Source organism: Styela clava, chromosome 4, assembly GCF_964204865.1.
Source record: "Styela clava chromosome 4, kaStyClav1.hap1.2, whole genome shotgun sequence".
Lineage (NCBI taxonomy): Eukaryota > Metazoa > Chordata > Ascidiacea > Stolidobranchia > Styelidae > Styela > Styela clava.
In genome coordinates, this window is record NC_135253.1 from 182,981 (window position 1) to 199,454 (window position 16,474).

Sequence of the window (16,474 nt, forward strand, 5' to 3'; positions counted from 1 at the left end):
CGAACAGTAATTTCAATGTTGAATGAATGAATTGAATACTTAATAAAACTTGGGTAAAATTTAGGTGTTCAAAGCTGATAGATGTGTGTTCGGGTGGCACCAGAGCATGCATATGTTTTGTGGCCTTGTGGGAAGCAATGGTTTTAACTTTTAGTATGGATTTGTCAATGATTAAGGGGTTGGTTAAAAAATGAAGCAAATGATTGTTTTCAAGTGACTGATACTTTAAAAAAAAACGTGAATATTGTGATGTGATCAGGGCCAAACATCTTTGGTTTTATGATCGGCTGTTGTCTACTTTATATATAAAATATCACAAATACTCTTTCTTATCAGCTAGCCCATTCATTTCTAATAAATATTGAAATAGATTATTCATATTTCTTTTGCCAACCTCAAGGAGCAAATAATTTTTCGGTCCTTTCCTTCATAGTGCAATTAATAAAATTAAATTTGTTTGAGCTTTATCAAAGTTAATGTATGTTGTTCCTCACCACCTAGCCACTGTTTTTGATATTGACAAACGATTTCTTGTTCATTTTATGTGAAAATTTGAGACACGTTGCATTGTCAATACTGCTGATGCATTCCCCAGAAAGGCCTCCTTTTTTTAAATGCTTTCATTGAAACTTCATATTCCTTACAATTTCCAATCAATTCAAATTCAGAGTTAGCTGCCAGGGTGAAAGAGGATCCAAGTATGGACAATTTGGTGGCAGCAGCAACAGTTATTGCAACATGGCCCATAAATTATCAGGGATGTTCCATCAATGATCTTGAGTTGGACAGCTATACTGTGTCTGAGGTAAGGCACATGTTAGACATGCTATCATTCAAAAAGTATTGTTATTATAATCTTTTTTTAAAAGTCTGTAGTCAAGTGTAAAACTACCATACTTATTCATATTTTTTGTCTTTAGTATTCTACTGTTAATAATCTATTTTTTTATGAATTTTTCAGATTCTTCGTCTATACCTTCTCACAACTGCTGCTCGTCCACCTTCTGATAGTAGATTATGGAGATTTCAACAAAGAGGGGGATATTGTGTTGCTGATGATACTGCTTTAAGATTTTGTCTCAATCGGCCAGAACTTGTTGAAAAATTATCAAACACAAGCATTTTCAATTTCACTCCAGGCAAGAGATTACTTCTTATACAGATTTGTTGGCCCTCTGTCAGAAGCTGACTGATATATTATCTTTGTTGACGTTGTTGTAATATCTGCAATTCACAGTATCTTGCTAGTGCTGTGCTATTTTTCTTGGAAATATTTATAGGGTGTGTAAAAGTGTCATTGATGAGAATGAATGTTCACTGAATAGTCTTTGATGTTGTGATTTTTGCTCAAACATCATCACTCCAGTTGTGCTTGAGGTCGGGTAGTCATCATCCAAGCAAGGCAATTTAATCTCTAAATGATGAATTTTTGGTAGGATGTCCATGTGTAAAATTTGTGCTTCTGCTTTTTAAAGTAATAGTAGTCATGGAATAATTTATGTTTAGGAAAAGAAGGCAATTGTCTGGCGTTTTCGTATTGCAGTGTTCTCAAAGTTTAATTTGAATACTTCCTTTCCTATTCTGTTGCCCTTAGCACACAAAAAAAAAGATTTGGCCGCAGGTTACCTCAGTCCCAGTTGATTCATTTGATTGTTCTATCAATATGGGATAATATAATTTTGGATCATCACATAAATCAATATAACTTGGAAAATTATGGGAATAATTTTGTTCCATATTTTAATTTTCAGATGAAAAGCTTGAAATATTGATGTGTCTTTCCAATCAGCTTATATCATACGTTACTCCAAGAGATTTTCTTGATGAACTGTCAGAAAAATATTTTGCTGCATTGCAAGATTATAGAGAAGATAGAAGAAGTGAGAAGAAAAGAGAAAAAGACTCTATGCTCGATAGGTATTGTTACAAACACACATTAAAATTCTTTTTTTTTAAAGCAACGTCACACTAGCTTTCAATTTAAAAGGTAAACGAATTTAGAGCTGTGATAAATCAATAGATGTATAAAGCCCTAAGGTTAGATTCTTGCTCAGATTCATATCAAATAGTTGGATAAAACTGAGTCAATACAGTTAGTGGGTGAGTTTTTAAGTTTCTGGTTGTTTGAAATGTATGATTGTGACTGTGTGACAACTTTCATGGAGACGATCATTTACAGTTCTTACAATAAAATCTGAACAATCGCATTCTTCAGATTGCAAAGCAGCCCCACCTCTGGGTTCCATATGGAATGATGCAAATTGCCCTTGTTCCATACTATGGGGATAAAACTAGTTCTGGATCTAGAATATAGATATTAGTACAAAATTGGCTTATGATTCAATGCATTCATGTTGTAGACCCAAAAATTGTTACTTGTATCATCAGTGTAAATATAATAAATCAGTTTTAATTTCTTTCAGACTAAAGTGGAAGAATGCTCAAGAAATTCAAAATCGTGAAATGAAATTGAAACAAATGATGACGAAACTGGATGAGAATAAGTAAGTTAATTTGGGAAATCGCACATTATTAGATTGGTGTTTTAGGCATAGAAATCAGTCATGTGGTCCAGCAGGGATGGCCAATAACTTATAATTTACTATTTCGAATAAGTTTGAAATTACTTTTCAAATATCAATATATTCTAAAATAAAATGATAGATAAAAGTGATAGAATCCCTTTTTACTGTATGAGGGAATTTACATGCTATGAACAATGGAATATCTGTTTTGATTGCAAGCAAGACCCAAGTCAGTAAATTGTCATTTAAACAAAAACATAAATTCTGTTTTAGGAGCACTGCAACAAATAAAAATTTTGCGAGCACAATTTTGTGGCACATATTATGCTATGTGGAAAGATTTGGAAATATATTTAATGGTATATGAAGTTAAACAGTTAATCGTGCTCGCGATATACATTCTTATCTATTCTTTTAATGCCATTGGGCCGCACCCGACTTTTTTCCTGGCTTTGATGGATATATGCTGAATTGCTAACCAATGTTAAGTATATTCAATCAATTTATTATTGTGATAAAATAAAATATTAATCCTTGGAATTTTATTGCTGATCTTGGTATTTTCTAACTGCAATAATGTCCTTGCAAGGTCGCAAAAAATGAATCAAAATTAAATATAACCAGCGAGTTACCATACATTTTATGTCCGCAGATTGCAGTGGTATTTTAGAGAAGGTTTTTTTTTTTTTAGTAAGTCGACGACGCAACCGTGAGTAGCGTTGAACAAAATTAATAAAGCAATTGGCAAAGCATTTTAAATGCTGGTATGACTTGGATATTTTGCGCAACAGAAAATCATCCTATGGAAAATTCAATCCTTTCAACTATTATTATCAAAATTGTTTGCCAAAATGCATGAAAAAGTATAAAATATTTTTTCCTAACTTTCCGAATAAATTAACTTTTTTTTCCAACAATTTATTGGATATTGTACCAAAGCTTAACTTGAACACAACATATTTAATATCTCACCTTGATGGGATCTATGCGAAGTGCATGATCAATAGTGTGACACAGGAAAAGCTTTTTAAAAGTGATTGCATTTGGTTATTATTCACCGCTTTACATAGTTCTGAATTTTCCGATGTAACTGGAAATGAAAGCATAAATGAATTAAATGGAAGCCTGGCGAGGAAATGGTGGCAATGTCCACTACACAATGACACAACAGAAATGCAAAAATGTCGCAACAATAAGTGCCAATCGTTGCCCAGAAAAAAAAGAGTCAAAGCTTTGATTTTATTTCGAAATACGGACCCATGATGAAGCGCAGACAATCTCTCTCGAAAACGAAACACATTACTGCGATCGGTGAAATGTGGCTATTATTCCGAATTATTCTAAAGTTCATTTTTTACAACCCTGATTGTATTGTATTTGTTTTTCGAATATTTTAATACTTTTTATAAAAAAAATGTATTCAGGTAAATTGTGTATATGTTTTTAGTTATGTCAGTATTCTTGTCCGTACTATTTATTAAAATTTATTTGTTTTTCGTAGCCCTAACGAAGGCAACATTTCCAAAGTAAATAAAAATCCTCAAAAGTTGGACGAAGAATCAGAGGAACAGCCCAAACTCATGTCATTAAAGGAACAAATGGTAACTTCTTTATGTCCTGTTTGTTCTGTTTAAAACAATTATAGTTTTTTTATAGATGTATTTATAGTTTAGATCGGGGGTGGCCATCTAGAGCTCGGCCAACCGATATATCGGGCGGCCAAAAACCGCCGATATATATCGGCCATACTCGACAAGCGCCGGGCTGCGTGCTGCAAGGGCTCTCGCTCCCCCTGCGTAACTGGTTTCCCAATATTTCTCTCGCTTTCATTTTGCGTTATAAAGGTGTCTCTCCTAATTCTCTGTGTCTTATGATTAGCCATTTCATGCATGGTCATAACTGAAAAGTTATTATCTGGAGTAACAATGACGTTATTTAAAGTGAGTTTTTGAGAGAGTACACAATGAGACAAAGGCAAATTTAGTAACAGCATTAAACGGTGGTTCTATAAATAGAATCGATTGGAAGCTGGTGAGTTAGTGATCATAGAAACATGGTACAGTTAGCTCAAAGCAATAATGTCAGATCCGAATTTGTGACCTCCCCAAATTCAATTTTCAATTTCTGGGGTAACAGTTTTGTTTATATTGATGGTTGTTTATCATTTTGCTGAAAATTACAAAATAAAAACTTAATCCATTATTATTGACTAAATAAGGTATTGAGAGTCTTTGGAAACAAAGTTATTAAAAATTTCACATAATATGCTATCACAATATCGAAGGATCATTATCACGATTCACTTTAAAATATATCAATTAATAATTTTTTAATACCCTTAACATATGTCCATAGGTATATTTAAAAACGTCTGATTAACAATTCTTTTTCCTGGCAATAGCTAGACTGATATTGAAGTATCAGGAAAAGTTACAGAATAACATTTGTTCGAGCATTAACTGAAGTTAGTTAAATAAAAGTCTTACTGCCATGATAACAAATATCAAAATGAACTACAGACTCGCAAGGTGCATCATAAAAGCGTGGCTCAAAATATGATTTATAATAATATCGGCATTGCGATATCGGTTATCGGCCACCAGTTAGCCGATATATCGGTATCTGCGTCAAAAAGTGATATTGGTCGAGCTCTAGCCATGACTGCCAGACAGGTAGGCCATGTAAGTGTGACGTAAAAAGTTACATCTAATGAGCAGAATTTTATTCAAAGTGCTTTAAAAGAGCAAAAGTAGAAAACAATAAGTCTCGTGCAAACTCAACAAATTCCTTGAACTATTTTCTAGCTAAAACAAACAAAATATGGTTTTAGTTTGGTTGTGTCAATTGTCAAAACAGATTTGAGATGGGACACTGTATATTTGTGGAAATTCATCAGACTCAAGATCTGTTCACAAATGTATATGGAGCCAAATAATACCAACATTCTCTGGCTATTTTCGAAACATGTCATCACTCGGAGAAGCGTAAAAGCCATTCAGCTTCAAGCATTTGAATTTGTCTATTAATAAAACATATTCATGTGGAATATCAATCAATTTTTATTGTAGCCCTTGTGGGTAGTGTTGCAGTGACTTGTTAAAAATGAGACAAATGAATTTGAAACGATTCTTGAAGCTTTACAAAATTTCCAAATGTTTGGCTAAATTCTTTATGAAGATCATTCAGTAATTTGCTGTATTTCATAGCATGCTCCTTTCATAGCATGCTAATTACTAGCATTGGGAAATGCGCAAACAACTGCTAGATAGTTGTTCTGAGAATAAATTCAATTTCGATTTGAAAGCCTTAACATTGGTGTACATCTCATGAGCAGAAAAAGCAGCTTGGTTGACCTATCTTTGGCTTTGTCTGTAGAAACATTTTGTCTGCAGGAACACCTACGAATGTTAGATGAAGATGAACAAGTGGCAAAAGAAGCTTGGGAATTTCGACAAACTAAGCACCTCAATGATATTGCACAACATCAGAAATTCAAAGTTTTATGTCTTGGAGAGGACAGGTGAACATTCACTTTGAACAAAGCAAAGCCGCATACACTCATTCAAAAATGATGAAAACTCTTTCAGAAAGTTTTTATTCTGTTCAGTAATAAATGAACGGAAACTATTCCTTGCGTTTTGTAAAATATTTCATATACATATATTTAGAATGAACTTTTACTGCGCTAGTTCAGATCTATCAAGCTGAGGGCATTTCTGTGTATTAGTATTCTTTATATTTAACTTGAATGTATTTTTGCATTCATCATTATTCTAATTCCGTAATAAATAATTTAAAATGCTTTGTGAACACTGAACTGTTCTTGAATATTAGGTTTTTTCGCCGCTACTGGATTCTGAACTGTATTTCTGGTATCTTGGTTGAAGAGTATGAGGATGAATATTTAACAAAGGATTTATTAAGAGTCAAAGTACCTCAACAAGACACAGCTCATCAATCATTTACACCAACACAAGTACAAAACAATTCGACTGCTACAGATGTTTCTATGTCGAAAAATAGTGAAAATGCCACAGACACTCAAAACAACAGCAATGGTCCGGTACCAGATCATGTTGTGGCCCATATTAACCTTGAGTCTTCTCTGTTGACCAATCCCGTGACTAATACTACAATAAATAGTTCTACCTCAACTTCTGTTCTAACCGGTACAGATACTTCCACCAGTAATAATCCTTCAAAAGAATTATCAGATGCTGGAACACAAGGTCACAATTACAGGTAATGTTGATATTTTGATTTCTTGTTGATTTCCATTTTACTTATGGATCTTCAGCTTTTTCACATTTCGACATTTGGAGTACAACCAATGAACTTGATACAAATCAAACCAGGAAACCCTGTACAAATCATTTCCTTTTCTCATCCAAGCATAAATGTTGCGTTTCAGCATTTATTCTTATAAGTTCAATTTTGATAAACACTTATATCTCACTCATTTTACAATTACTTGTTTTGTCGGTGTAGAAAGAAGTGACCCCCCAATCAATCTCTCATGAATTGTTCATTTTGAATTATCTCTCAAAAATCTCACTTATTTTTTATGTACAAGATCTTGTTTGTCAAAATATACAATTGAGTCTCACCTGTCTTAGGCCAGTTTTAAAATGCCATTCCATATACACTTTGACCTTATTTAGTTCCCATTACAGTCTACAACTATTCCATCATTTCAGATGGTACATTTATACTGAAAAAGAGAAGATAGAACAATTACTGGCATCATTAAATAAACGAGGTTTCAGGGAATCAAAGCTGCATGATGCAATAAATCGTATTAAAGATAAAATCTTCTCTAATTTGGATAAATGTCCAATTAATGAGCTTTGTAAATCTTCAAAAAACTCTGATGTAAGTTTAGCAATTATTGTTCTTATTTACACATAGGCATCTCTGTACACTACAATGTAAGCAGCAATGAACTCACAACTCACTTACAATATCAACACATCATTTCAGAATTAAATTTATGTTTCGTACATTGAAAAATATCTAATAATAGCGCCTGAATTCAGTTTCATATAAAGCAAATTTAGCAGTTTTTTTGCAGTTTCAAACTTGCAATGTGCCAATTCGTTTTTGCCGGCCCTACTTTTGAACTATAGCTCGGCTGTATTTGAATTACATGTAACAGCCCTATCGTTTCTTTTGGATTGAGCGAGTGAGCAGTTTTCATATTGTACTCAATATATTGGTAAACCAAAGCTAAAAGTAACTAAAGGCGTAAAGCAACCTGGAGATCAATCTTAACGTCAATTATTTGTCGGAACTAAGCAATGCAACATTTTGAATTTGAGTTCGATTTATCATCAGCCCCATAATTGACATTTTTTTAATCGGCTTTGTGCGATTAACTCTTGTTTTTTGAATTGCATGAGCAGCAAAATTGGTATAAGATGATCGTCCTCGGATTTAATACAAGAGTTTGTACAGGAATCCTCATACGAAAGGCTTCTGATTAGTGATTATATGTAAATATTTTGATGCTGAAGACATAAGAATTTTCTTAAAAAATGCCTTTTCAGGTAAACATAGAGTCTGAGTTTGCAAAAACTGCAATTGAGCTTTCACTAAGAGATCAACTACTTGATCTGGAATCAAGAATATTTGAAGGAACATTAGGAGGGATAAAGGTATGCTGTTTATATTGTATTAGGATGTTTCTCCTCTTCTTACTGGTCTGTCTCCAACAAAGTGCAAGATACTTGAATGTAATAATGGTGAATATAAGGATGTATAAAAAATAATGAGAGTATTCATCCTTGGATGTCATCAATAAAGTGTGAATATAGTTTATTAGAAAATCAAATTTAGTATCTAATCTTGAGGGGTGTTTCCGCAAATTTTACATATATATGTTGTAATATTCAGGAAGAAGATGGGTTTCAGTGGGTTGAAAGGGTGACTCACAGAGGAACATACAATGAAGAGTTGCGAAATTCACTAATAAACACAGTGGATACCATCTATGGTATGTTATGTATAATTTCTTAGATTGCATATTAAATACTCTAAGAGTATTCCCAAAGCCACTTTTAAATCTCCAAATATAGCCAAGTTTTTATTTATCTCAGAAACCCAATGAAATGAAGACAACATTACACTCTTGTTCTGGCCAAACTCTTCCAGGTTTATAAAAATTCAAAGACCTTAGCAGCAATTGATATTTGAACAGCCTTAATATTGAATACATTCAGGATACCATTTATTTACCTATCATGTCAGGTGTCAGTTTGATTTATAATTTTATAGACAAACACAAAATCAAAATCGAACATGAAGAAGGACAACAGCAGAATAGTAATAATAAAAAGGAAGTGATTTGTTGTCCCCACGTGGAATTTTCTATCAAAGCTGGCATTAAAAAAGATGATTCTGTCATTGAATACGAGAATGGTGACGAACAAATGCAGGTTTCTGACGGTGAGCATTTTTTATTTTGAATAATTTCTAGTTCGAATTGTTTTTCACTGAGAATAAGTTGTTTCATAACTGAATAATTTAAAATAAGAAAGTTAAATAATGATAAACTATTTTTTTCTGAATAACATTTTCATGACAGTTGAACGAGTGTTAAGATGTTTGGTTTACTATAAATTAAGAAGATTTGCTACTGATTTTTAGTACTGATCATTATTCTAGTTTTTTTCCATTTACATTAAAGCATTAATGTTGTGTATGGCGTACTGTACACTTAACAAGATCTTGCCTTGCAGATAGAACTAAACACCAATCACACAGAGGAAAAATCCAAGATTTGTCCCTTGCACTACTACAGATTGAACGAGGAATTGACAGGAAATATTTGAAACCTCCATTAGGTATAAGCCATTCGATTGTCTAGTTATTGCAAGTTTGAATTCTATAAAATAACAATCCATACATAGTATTTTTATTTGGAAGTCTAAGCCTGTAACTTATATTTACAAAGTAAGCAAGGCTTACAGACAGGGGCGCAGCCAAGGGGGGGGGGGGGGGGGGGTTACATGGGTCGTAACCCCCCCCCCCCCCCCCCCTTTGGAATCGTTTTTTTTTTAATAGTGTAACGTTTACTTACAATAATTTTATTCTTTGCGTTATCACTTTCGCGCTACGTCCAACTTTATTAATCATGTTGGTTATCGCTAATTACGAATTTTAGTTATATAGTGCATCTTTAACAAGCGATGGCACCAGGTTCATAAGCAAATAACAGACAAAATGAATTATTGGAAATGTATGGTTCATTAACAAAGGATTGCCAAATGTGGCAGCATCGAAAAAAAATTGTCATAAAATAATATTCAATCTTCGAAAACAAAGCATTGCAAAATAATGTTCAATCTTCGAGTAAAAAGTATCGCAAAATAATGTTCAATCTTCGAGATTTTTGGGTAGCAAACTCGTCCAAAACTCGTTTGGAATCGTCTGTCTGTGAAAATCAGTTACATGCGTTGTCTTTCAGTTCTTTTTAATAAACTGGTAACAATATGGTAATAAATCATCGCTGAAAGTGAAGAAGCGTTATGCGCAGAATGCAGCTATCACGGGCGCGGGATTTCAAATTCGCGACGATTTCACTTTCAGTAATATAGGTCTAGACTCGACGCATTGCACTTAAAATTAGAATTTATTAACAGTTGATTGCAACAAGCAAGAGTTTTATACATTGAAAGACGTTCTCAATCAGTACGATACATGAGCTTGTTTTTAAACGATTGTAATCGTTTAATGAAGTTATAAATACGGGAACATCAAATATTATATTTGTTTTGGAAATGGATTGATATTTCGTGACGCACTCAAAAATAGTTTATGAACCATTGGCATTTGACAAATATCATTAATTTATGCTATTTCTTCATGTTTCATGAAGACTGAAGATTTCACCGTAACCCCCCTTAAAAAAATCCTGGCTGCGCCCCTGCTTACAGAAGATACTAATGTGACATACCAATAGTTAAGTGATTCTTTATTATCGATAATAAAAGAGATGCAAGTACTTTTACCCGAAATTTTAAATACAGACTTCAATTGGAATTTGAGTTGCCTCAGAACCAATGTACTGTAAGAGTACTGATATAGCGATGCATTGCCTACTGAGCTTACTATTGCAGTATCATTAATATTGAATATTTGAAACATTTTTTCAAGTGTTATAATGAACTGTAAGGCCCAAATGGTACTCCAGTTTTGTGTCAATATATTAAAATTTCAGTCATTCATTTTTTTGGATTCCAAACACTGTAAATACACCCATCAAAAATAACTTCTGTTGATTTTGAAGTGCTTCCTTTTTCGCACAATATGATCTATTTAAGAAATTATTTTATATATTACTATAGATACATGTATGACTAATGTATGTCATCACTATGTTCAAATATTATATTTTGTGTGAGTGCTGAGTTTCTGTATTGTTTAGAAACCATTTTCAAGTTATATATCTTAAAAGCAATTACAAGATATCAATCGATATTAATTTTACCCAAGTCTGCCAAGAATAACTGGGTTGAATCATGTCATTCTTCCTTTGTTGTGCTAGGTTACTCTGTTGACATTTCACGAAGAAAAACAAGATCCAAAGGACCAGCTGAGGATTCTGAAAAGGAACTGGATGAAAAAAAGAAAGAAAGTATCGAGATGTTAAAGAGATGGGAATCTTCTCTGATCAGTTCAACTTCTATATCACAGGTACAAATGGATTACTAACATTTGAAGCTTGGATTTTTATTTGCCCCAACACGCTTGCATATATCATTTTTCAAGCATGTTAATGCTTTACTAATATTTGTTTAAATTGTTTCAGGAACCATAAAATTTTCTTATCCTGTTAGTGAATATTTTACATCGACTCTTTTGACTGTAACTCAAAGTAAACAATTTTATAATACAAATACTATTTTTTGTTTTAGATCTCACTACACCTGGCAACACTCAATAAATGCATCATATGGGCACGTTCTGTATTGAATGCATCATGTCGCATTTGTCACAGACGGGGTAATGCTGATAAGATGTTGTTATGTGATTCATGTGATCGGGGACATCATATGTACTGTTTAAAGCCTGCACTGAAGGTATGAATTTGATAACGTACATAATTGACTATTAGACTATTTATTGCATCAATGAGATGATTAGGCAGCTTCAGTTTGAATTTGTATTCTGTATGTTCAAAAAGGAGTCATATTTATTTTCAGAATGTTCCATCTGGGGATTGGTTTTGTCCGCAATGCAAACCAATACATTCCAACCGCCTGACTCCAAGAAAAGTTCGAACAACCAGTTACTCACAAGTAAGACACAAATACAGACATTTTTATTGATTGTGAATGAAATGTTTTTAAACCGAATTGTTAATTTTGTATCTCTTTGTTTTGTAGCAGGTAAGTTCTGAGGAAGAAGAAGATACAGAAGCTGAGGAAACAGAGGAAGAAGATGATGACGATGAGGAAAACGAGGAAGAAAATGAAGAAGAAGAAGAACAAGAGGAGAGGTACCATGTTGCAAATGTTGAGCAACCTGTAGGGAATTGAAATTTTCTATATTAACAACAACTTTTCTGATATGTATTGTGCGTTTATTCAGTTCACAAGATGAGGAAGACATGGACGAACCTAGTCCTCTGAAACAAGGAATCAAATGCAAATTTCCATCAAAAAATTCAAAAGTCACATCAAGAGGAAAAAAATCAAAAAACACTTCACCTGTTACAAATTCATCTAAAAGCAGGGGAAGGTCTTTTGGTCGAGGGTCAGAGAACTCAAAAACTTCTTCTGATATATCAAGACGAGGTCGTAGTGCAAGTGAACGACGTAAAGCCATGAAACGAAATGCTTCAAATGGTTAGTTGATATATCAATTGATGAGAACCACTCACTGATTGTCGTTCAGTCTCGTGTTTCTGAAATATCAGTAAATATATTTGCTTTATTTCATATCTGTTATACATTGTTCATGTTTTTAATATCAGAAGATGATGGTGATTTGGGTTCCTCAAACAGAAGACGATCCACTGGTGTATGGAAAGACTTGAACACTTGCCAGGAATTATTGAAGGAACTTATTCAACACAAAGATAGTTGGCCATTTTTGATGCCTGTCAGTAAGAAACAGGTGAGAGAGTTAATATATTTGCATCTATTACTTGAATTGTGATCAATTGTCTGGTCATATTAATGGCGGTAGTTGAAGTGCAAAGCTGTTTTGATTGATCATTGTTGATACTAATAGTAAGGAGGTCGGATCTGTATGTTTGACTCGTGCCTTTTAGATACTCTATTTTGTCATAAATAATGTACAAGTTATTTGACATATCGTATTTGATAGTTCTAATGTATGTCTTTCTTATTTGCTGTTTATATTTTGTTTTATCTCATTGTAATATCCGAGATTTCTACAACGATTCATTTGATCAATCCAAAATCTTGACTATGCATTAATTTCTCAGGTTCCGGATTATTATGACATTATTCCAAATCCAATGGATTTTTCAACAATGCAGAATAAATTGAAGAGTGTGAAGTATCAAAGCCCAGGTAAGCTAAGTCATGAGTAATATTTTTATTGAAATTACTGGGGCTGGGCAGAAAATGGTGACTAATTTTTAATTGGAAGCATTTGTGAAAATCGGAAGGATTTGTAAATCACTATTCGATGACCAATTTGTCGCGATTAATCGTAAAAATAATCAAGTCGCCAAAAAACGCTCGTTTTCTGCATCATGCGAACACGTGACAATACCATCCTACTGTTGAATGTGACTGTTGCATCACGATGCGTTTTCACTTTGAGGTGTGTATTTCCAATTTCTCTTGTTGGTGTTGATCTACGGCTTGGCGGTGTAATTGTAAATTGTATAGTTTCCTGTACCATCATGGTAGAGATCATGCAAACTTTACCATCACAGATGTTTGAATGACGTAAACGTTATGGGCAGGTTGCGGGAGATACTTTTCAGAATAACGAGCATTCGAATAATATAATATCCATACTAGATAAATAAAATATTATTGCCGATTGTCAAGATCAAATAATCATACTATTAATCAAAAGGTCACTAATCGCCCACTTCTGTAAATTACTGGCTTACGACTCCCATATAAACACAATTTTTGACGTAATGAAATGCGTCATGCTCATTTCAGCATTTGGCAAATAAATTTTTTTAAATATTCATCTATTCATATGCTTCATATTTTATGCAATAGTTATGTTAATTTCAGCGGAGTTTATCGTCGACGTAAAGCTGGTCTTTACCAATTGCCTGACCTACAACATGCCGCGATCTGTGCATGCCAAAGCTGCAGTTCAACTCGGCAACTTTTTTGAAAAGAAATTACGAGAAACTGGTCTTGACCAATACAAAAAAGAAATTCAGGAAAATCCACCAAACAAAAGAAGAAAATCTTAAATTTGATATAAATCATTTCATAAAAGACATGGTGAAAAGATGGTTAGCTGCAGCCAATGATACACATATTGTATATTACAAGAGTAATCAATGACTCTGATTATCAGAATAAGAGATTTCGAGAATGTGCCTTAATATTTGAAACTCTTATCACTATTGCTGATGTTATGTGCACTAATTTTTTCCAAATCTTCAGAACTCTGGTTATGAATAGCTGTGATGTCCATGTAAAACAACATTACATGTTATAGTTGTATATTTTCAGCTTTTGAAAAAGGCAGTGAAGAATTGATGGAAATTCGGGCACGATTCTTAACACTAAACTTTAATTGTATATTATCTGATGTCAAATTGGTCAATTATGGGATATACTTTAAGTTTATTAATGAATAGTCACGCTTATTCTTCATCTTCAAGGTGATTTCATTTCTAGTTTGCATAACGGTTCAGTATACAGCGTTTATATTTGGATAAAACAGTTGGAAAAAGTTGTTATCGAGCAGTTACATATAAAACATATAAAAAAAAACGAAGTGAAATAAAATTTCCAAAACATACTTGTATTCATACTACCTAAATTTCAGGAAGACAAAGTAGTTTTTGCAATTGTAACTTCTAAATGTTTCTACATGACATGGAGCTTGACACATTTCTCTTGTATGCTTATGTAGAATCTAATAAGTTCATATTCATTCTGGCTATGTTCTTATTTATTTTTGTTCATTTTTATGAATAGTGATGAAATGTCTGTTTTGTATTTCATGATTTCGTGTTTCTGTGTTGAAATTTGGTATTTTCCATTACTTTATTTATGATTCATTTTTTGACAATTCTTCTGGCAATTTCTGTTTGAGCAATTTTACAATGCGAACAATATGTAGTTGGGATAACTGGTTATTTCTCGATTCCACATATTTACTGATTAATCATTGTGCCTTCTAGTAATGGGACATATATCATGGCTATGCTTATTCAAATATTCAGTCTTGTACAGCACATTCCGGTTCAGCTTGTTTTCTGCATATTTCTTCCTACATTCGGTCTATTAAATTTGTCAATGCCATCCAATTAGCTTCTCTTGTTGTTATATGTTGTAGATGTTGCCTTGTGTTCAGATGGTTAGATAATCTGTTTTCAGGTGAATGCTAAATATAGTTACTACTTTCAACTTAAAAACGCTTCACACAAAGTAGCAGGCGGTTTGTTAACTGTTCAGCATTACAGATAGCACATATGAATTTAAACCAGAAATGTAAATCATTAAATCGAGTTTGGTGGCAATGTCCTGCACATGCGTGTGTACGCAGATTGTCACTCGGGAGTTGCAGTACGGTTGAGAGTGGTGATAGAATGTTCCATAGCATCAGATCCGGCGACTGTTCTGGTGTTACAAATGGGAAGCAGAAATGAGACTTGATACACAAAACGACAGTTTCGTTACTATATGAAACATATTAGCAAAAGTTGAAATAGACGATATCAAGTAGTTTCAATTTTGGGTCTCAAAATGGCTATACTATGCCGCTAAATATAACGATATAAATAACATATCAAAATCAAGTATACATAAATATATATTATGAATTCAATTCTATTTGAGAAAACTTAAACAGGCTTTTATCGGTTTATGATTTATTCGTCTCACACTTAGGGGTGGGCAAAATCGAATATTTTTTTCGAATAACGAATATTTTTTATACACAACAGGAGGTCTACAACGTCGGTCGACACTCCTTTTGGAAATTAATAAAGACATTGAAAAATCGACTACAAAGCGTTTTTTTACTGGTTAATTTCGTCATAATCGCTGATTGTTTTTGTCACCGTGACCGTTTTTGCGGTATTAATCTATAATACCGCCCTTTCTGTTATTTGCAGATATTAATTCTTTCAGGTCGGCGGACATCGACGTTTATATTTCGGGTTTACCCGTGCGTTCACGTCGGCAACAGCTGTTAAAACCATTAAGGATTGATGTAAAAACCCAAATTAATATTATTCTAATTTTTATCATTTGCGTTGGCTTTCATATTACTTATCAACGTTTGTAAATTTACCATCACAATATTAAGCGAACGGTGATATTATTATCGATACCGGGATGCAGATATTTATTAAGACAATACCGTAATTAACTTTGCTATGCTTTTCTATGGTGTCTATGTTACTTTGCAGATAAACCTCGCAGAGCTGCGACTGCGTCAATCCCGAATGTTGATTTGAAATAGTGACTAAATAATTCGGCAATAAAGGCATTTCTGCGTGGCCATATGACGAGATGGCGTTAATAAACAGCGCTTATTGAATAATAATTTACATATGCGACCTAATGCTGTAAAAAAATTGCGCTTTTGTACTTTTGTGCCTAATAGATGGCCAGGTGCTAATTATAACTAACTCTAACTCTTGCAAGTTCCGACGTTTTCTTTCAACAAACCGCGCGATCATTATAACTAATATCGTTACCGAGTAATTCACAATTTTATTTACAGAATTAGCGAATTCACTTTTACTTCTCTTGACAATTTTGATA

At 33.3% G+C, this 16,474-nt stretch overlaps 1 protein-coding gene across 2 annotated transcripts in view; it reads left to right on the top strand.

The window, feature by feature from the left end:
- Positions 1-15,009, top strand: part of LOC120327061 (bromodomain adjacent to zinc finger domain protein 1A-like) — a 49,677-nt gene extending 34,668 nt beyond the window's left edge. For both annotated transcript variants that reach the window (XM_039393446.2, XM_039393447.2), the window contains exons 13-32: positions 669-805; positions 962-1,139; positions 1,752-1,917; positions 2,424-2,504; positions 4,027-4,126; positions 5,918-6,045; positions 6,360-6,767; positions 7,223-7,397; positions 8,072-8,179; positions 8,418-8,517; positions 8,799-8,969; positions 9,263-9,367; positions 11,071-11,219; positions 11,441-11,605; positions 11,729-11,824; positions 11,912-12,024; positions 12,117-12,373; positions 12,502-12,644; positions 12,979-13,066; positions 13,754-15,009. In XM_039393446.2, the coding sequence (XP_039249380.2) occupies positions 669-805; positions 962-1,139; positions 1,752-1,917; positions 2,424-2,504; positions 4,027-4,126; positions 5,918-6,045; positions 6,360-6,767; positions 7,223-7,397; positions 8,072-8,179; positions 8,418-8,517; positions 8,799-8,969; positions 9,263-9,367; positions 11,071-11,219; positions 11,441-11,605; positions 11,729-11,824; positions 11,912-12,024; positions 12,117-12,373; positions 12,502-12,644; positions 12,979-13,066; positions 13,754-13,941 (3,056 nt within the window). In that variant the 3' untranslated portion in view covers positions 13,942-15,009. The remainder of the gene's footprint in view (positions 1-668; positions 806-961; positions 1,140-1,751; positions 1,918-2,423; positions 2,505-4,026; positions 4,127-5,917; positions 6,046-6,359; positions 6,768-7,222; positions 7,398-8,071; positions 8,180-8,417; positions 8,518-8,798; positions 8,970-9,262; positions 9,368-11,070; positions 11,220-11,440; positions 11,606-11,728; positions 11,825-11,911; positions 12,025-12,116; positions 12,374-12,501; positions 12,645-12,978; positions 13,067-13,753) is intronic.
- Positions 15,010-16,474: the final 1,465 nt, after the last annotated feature.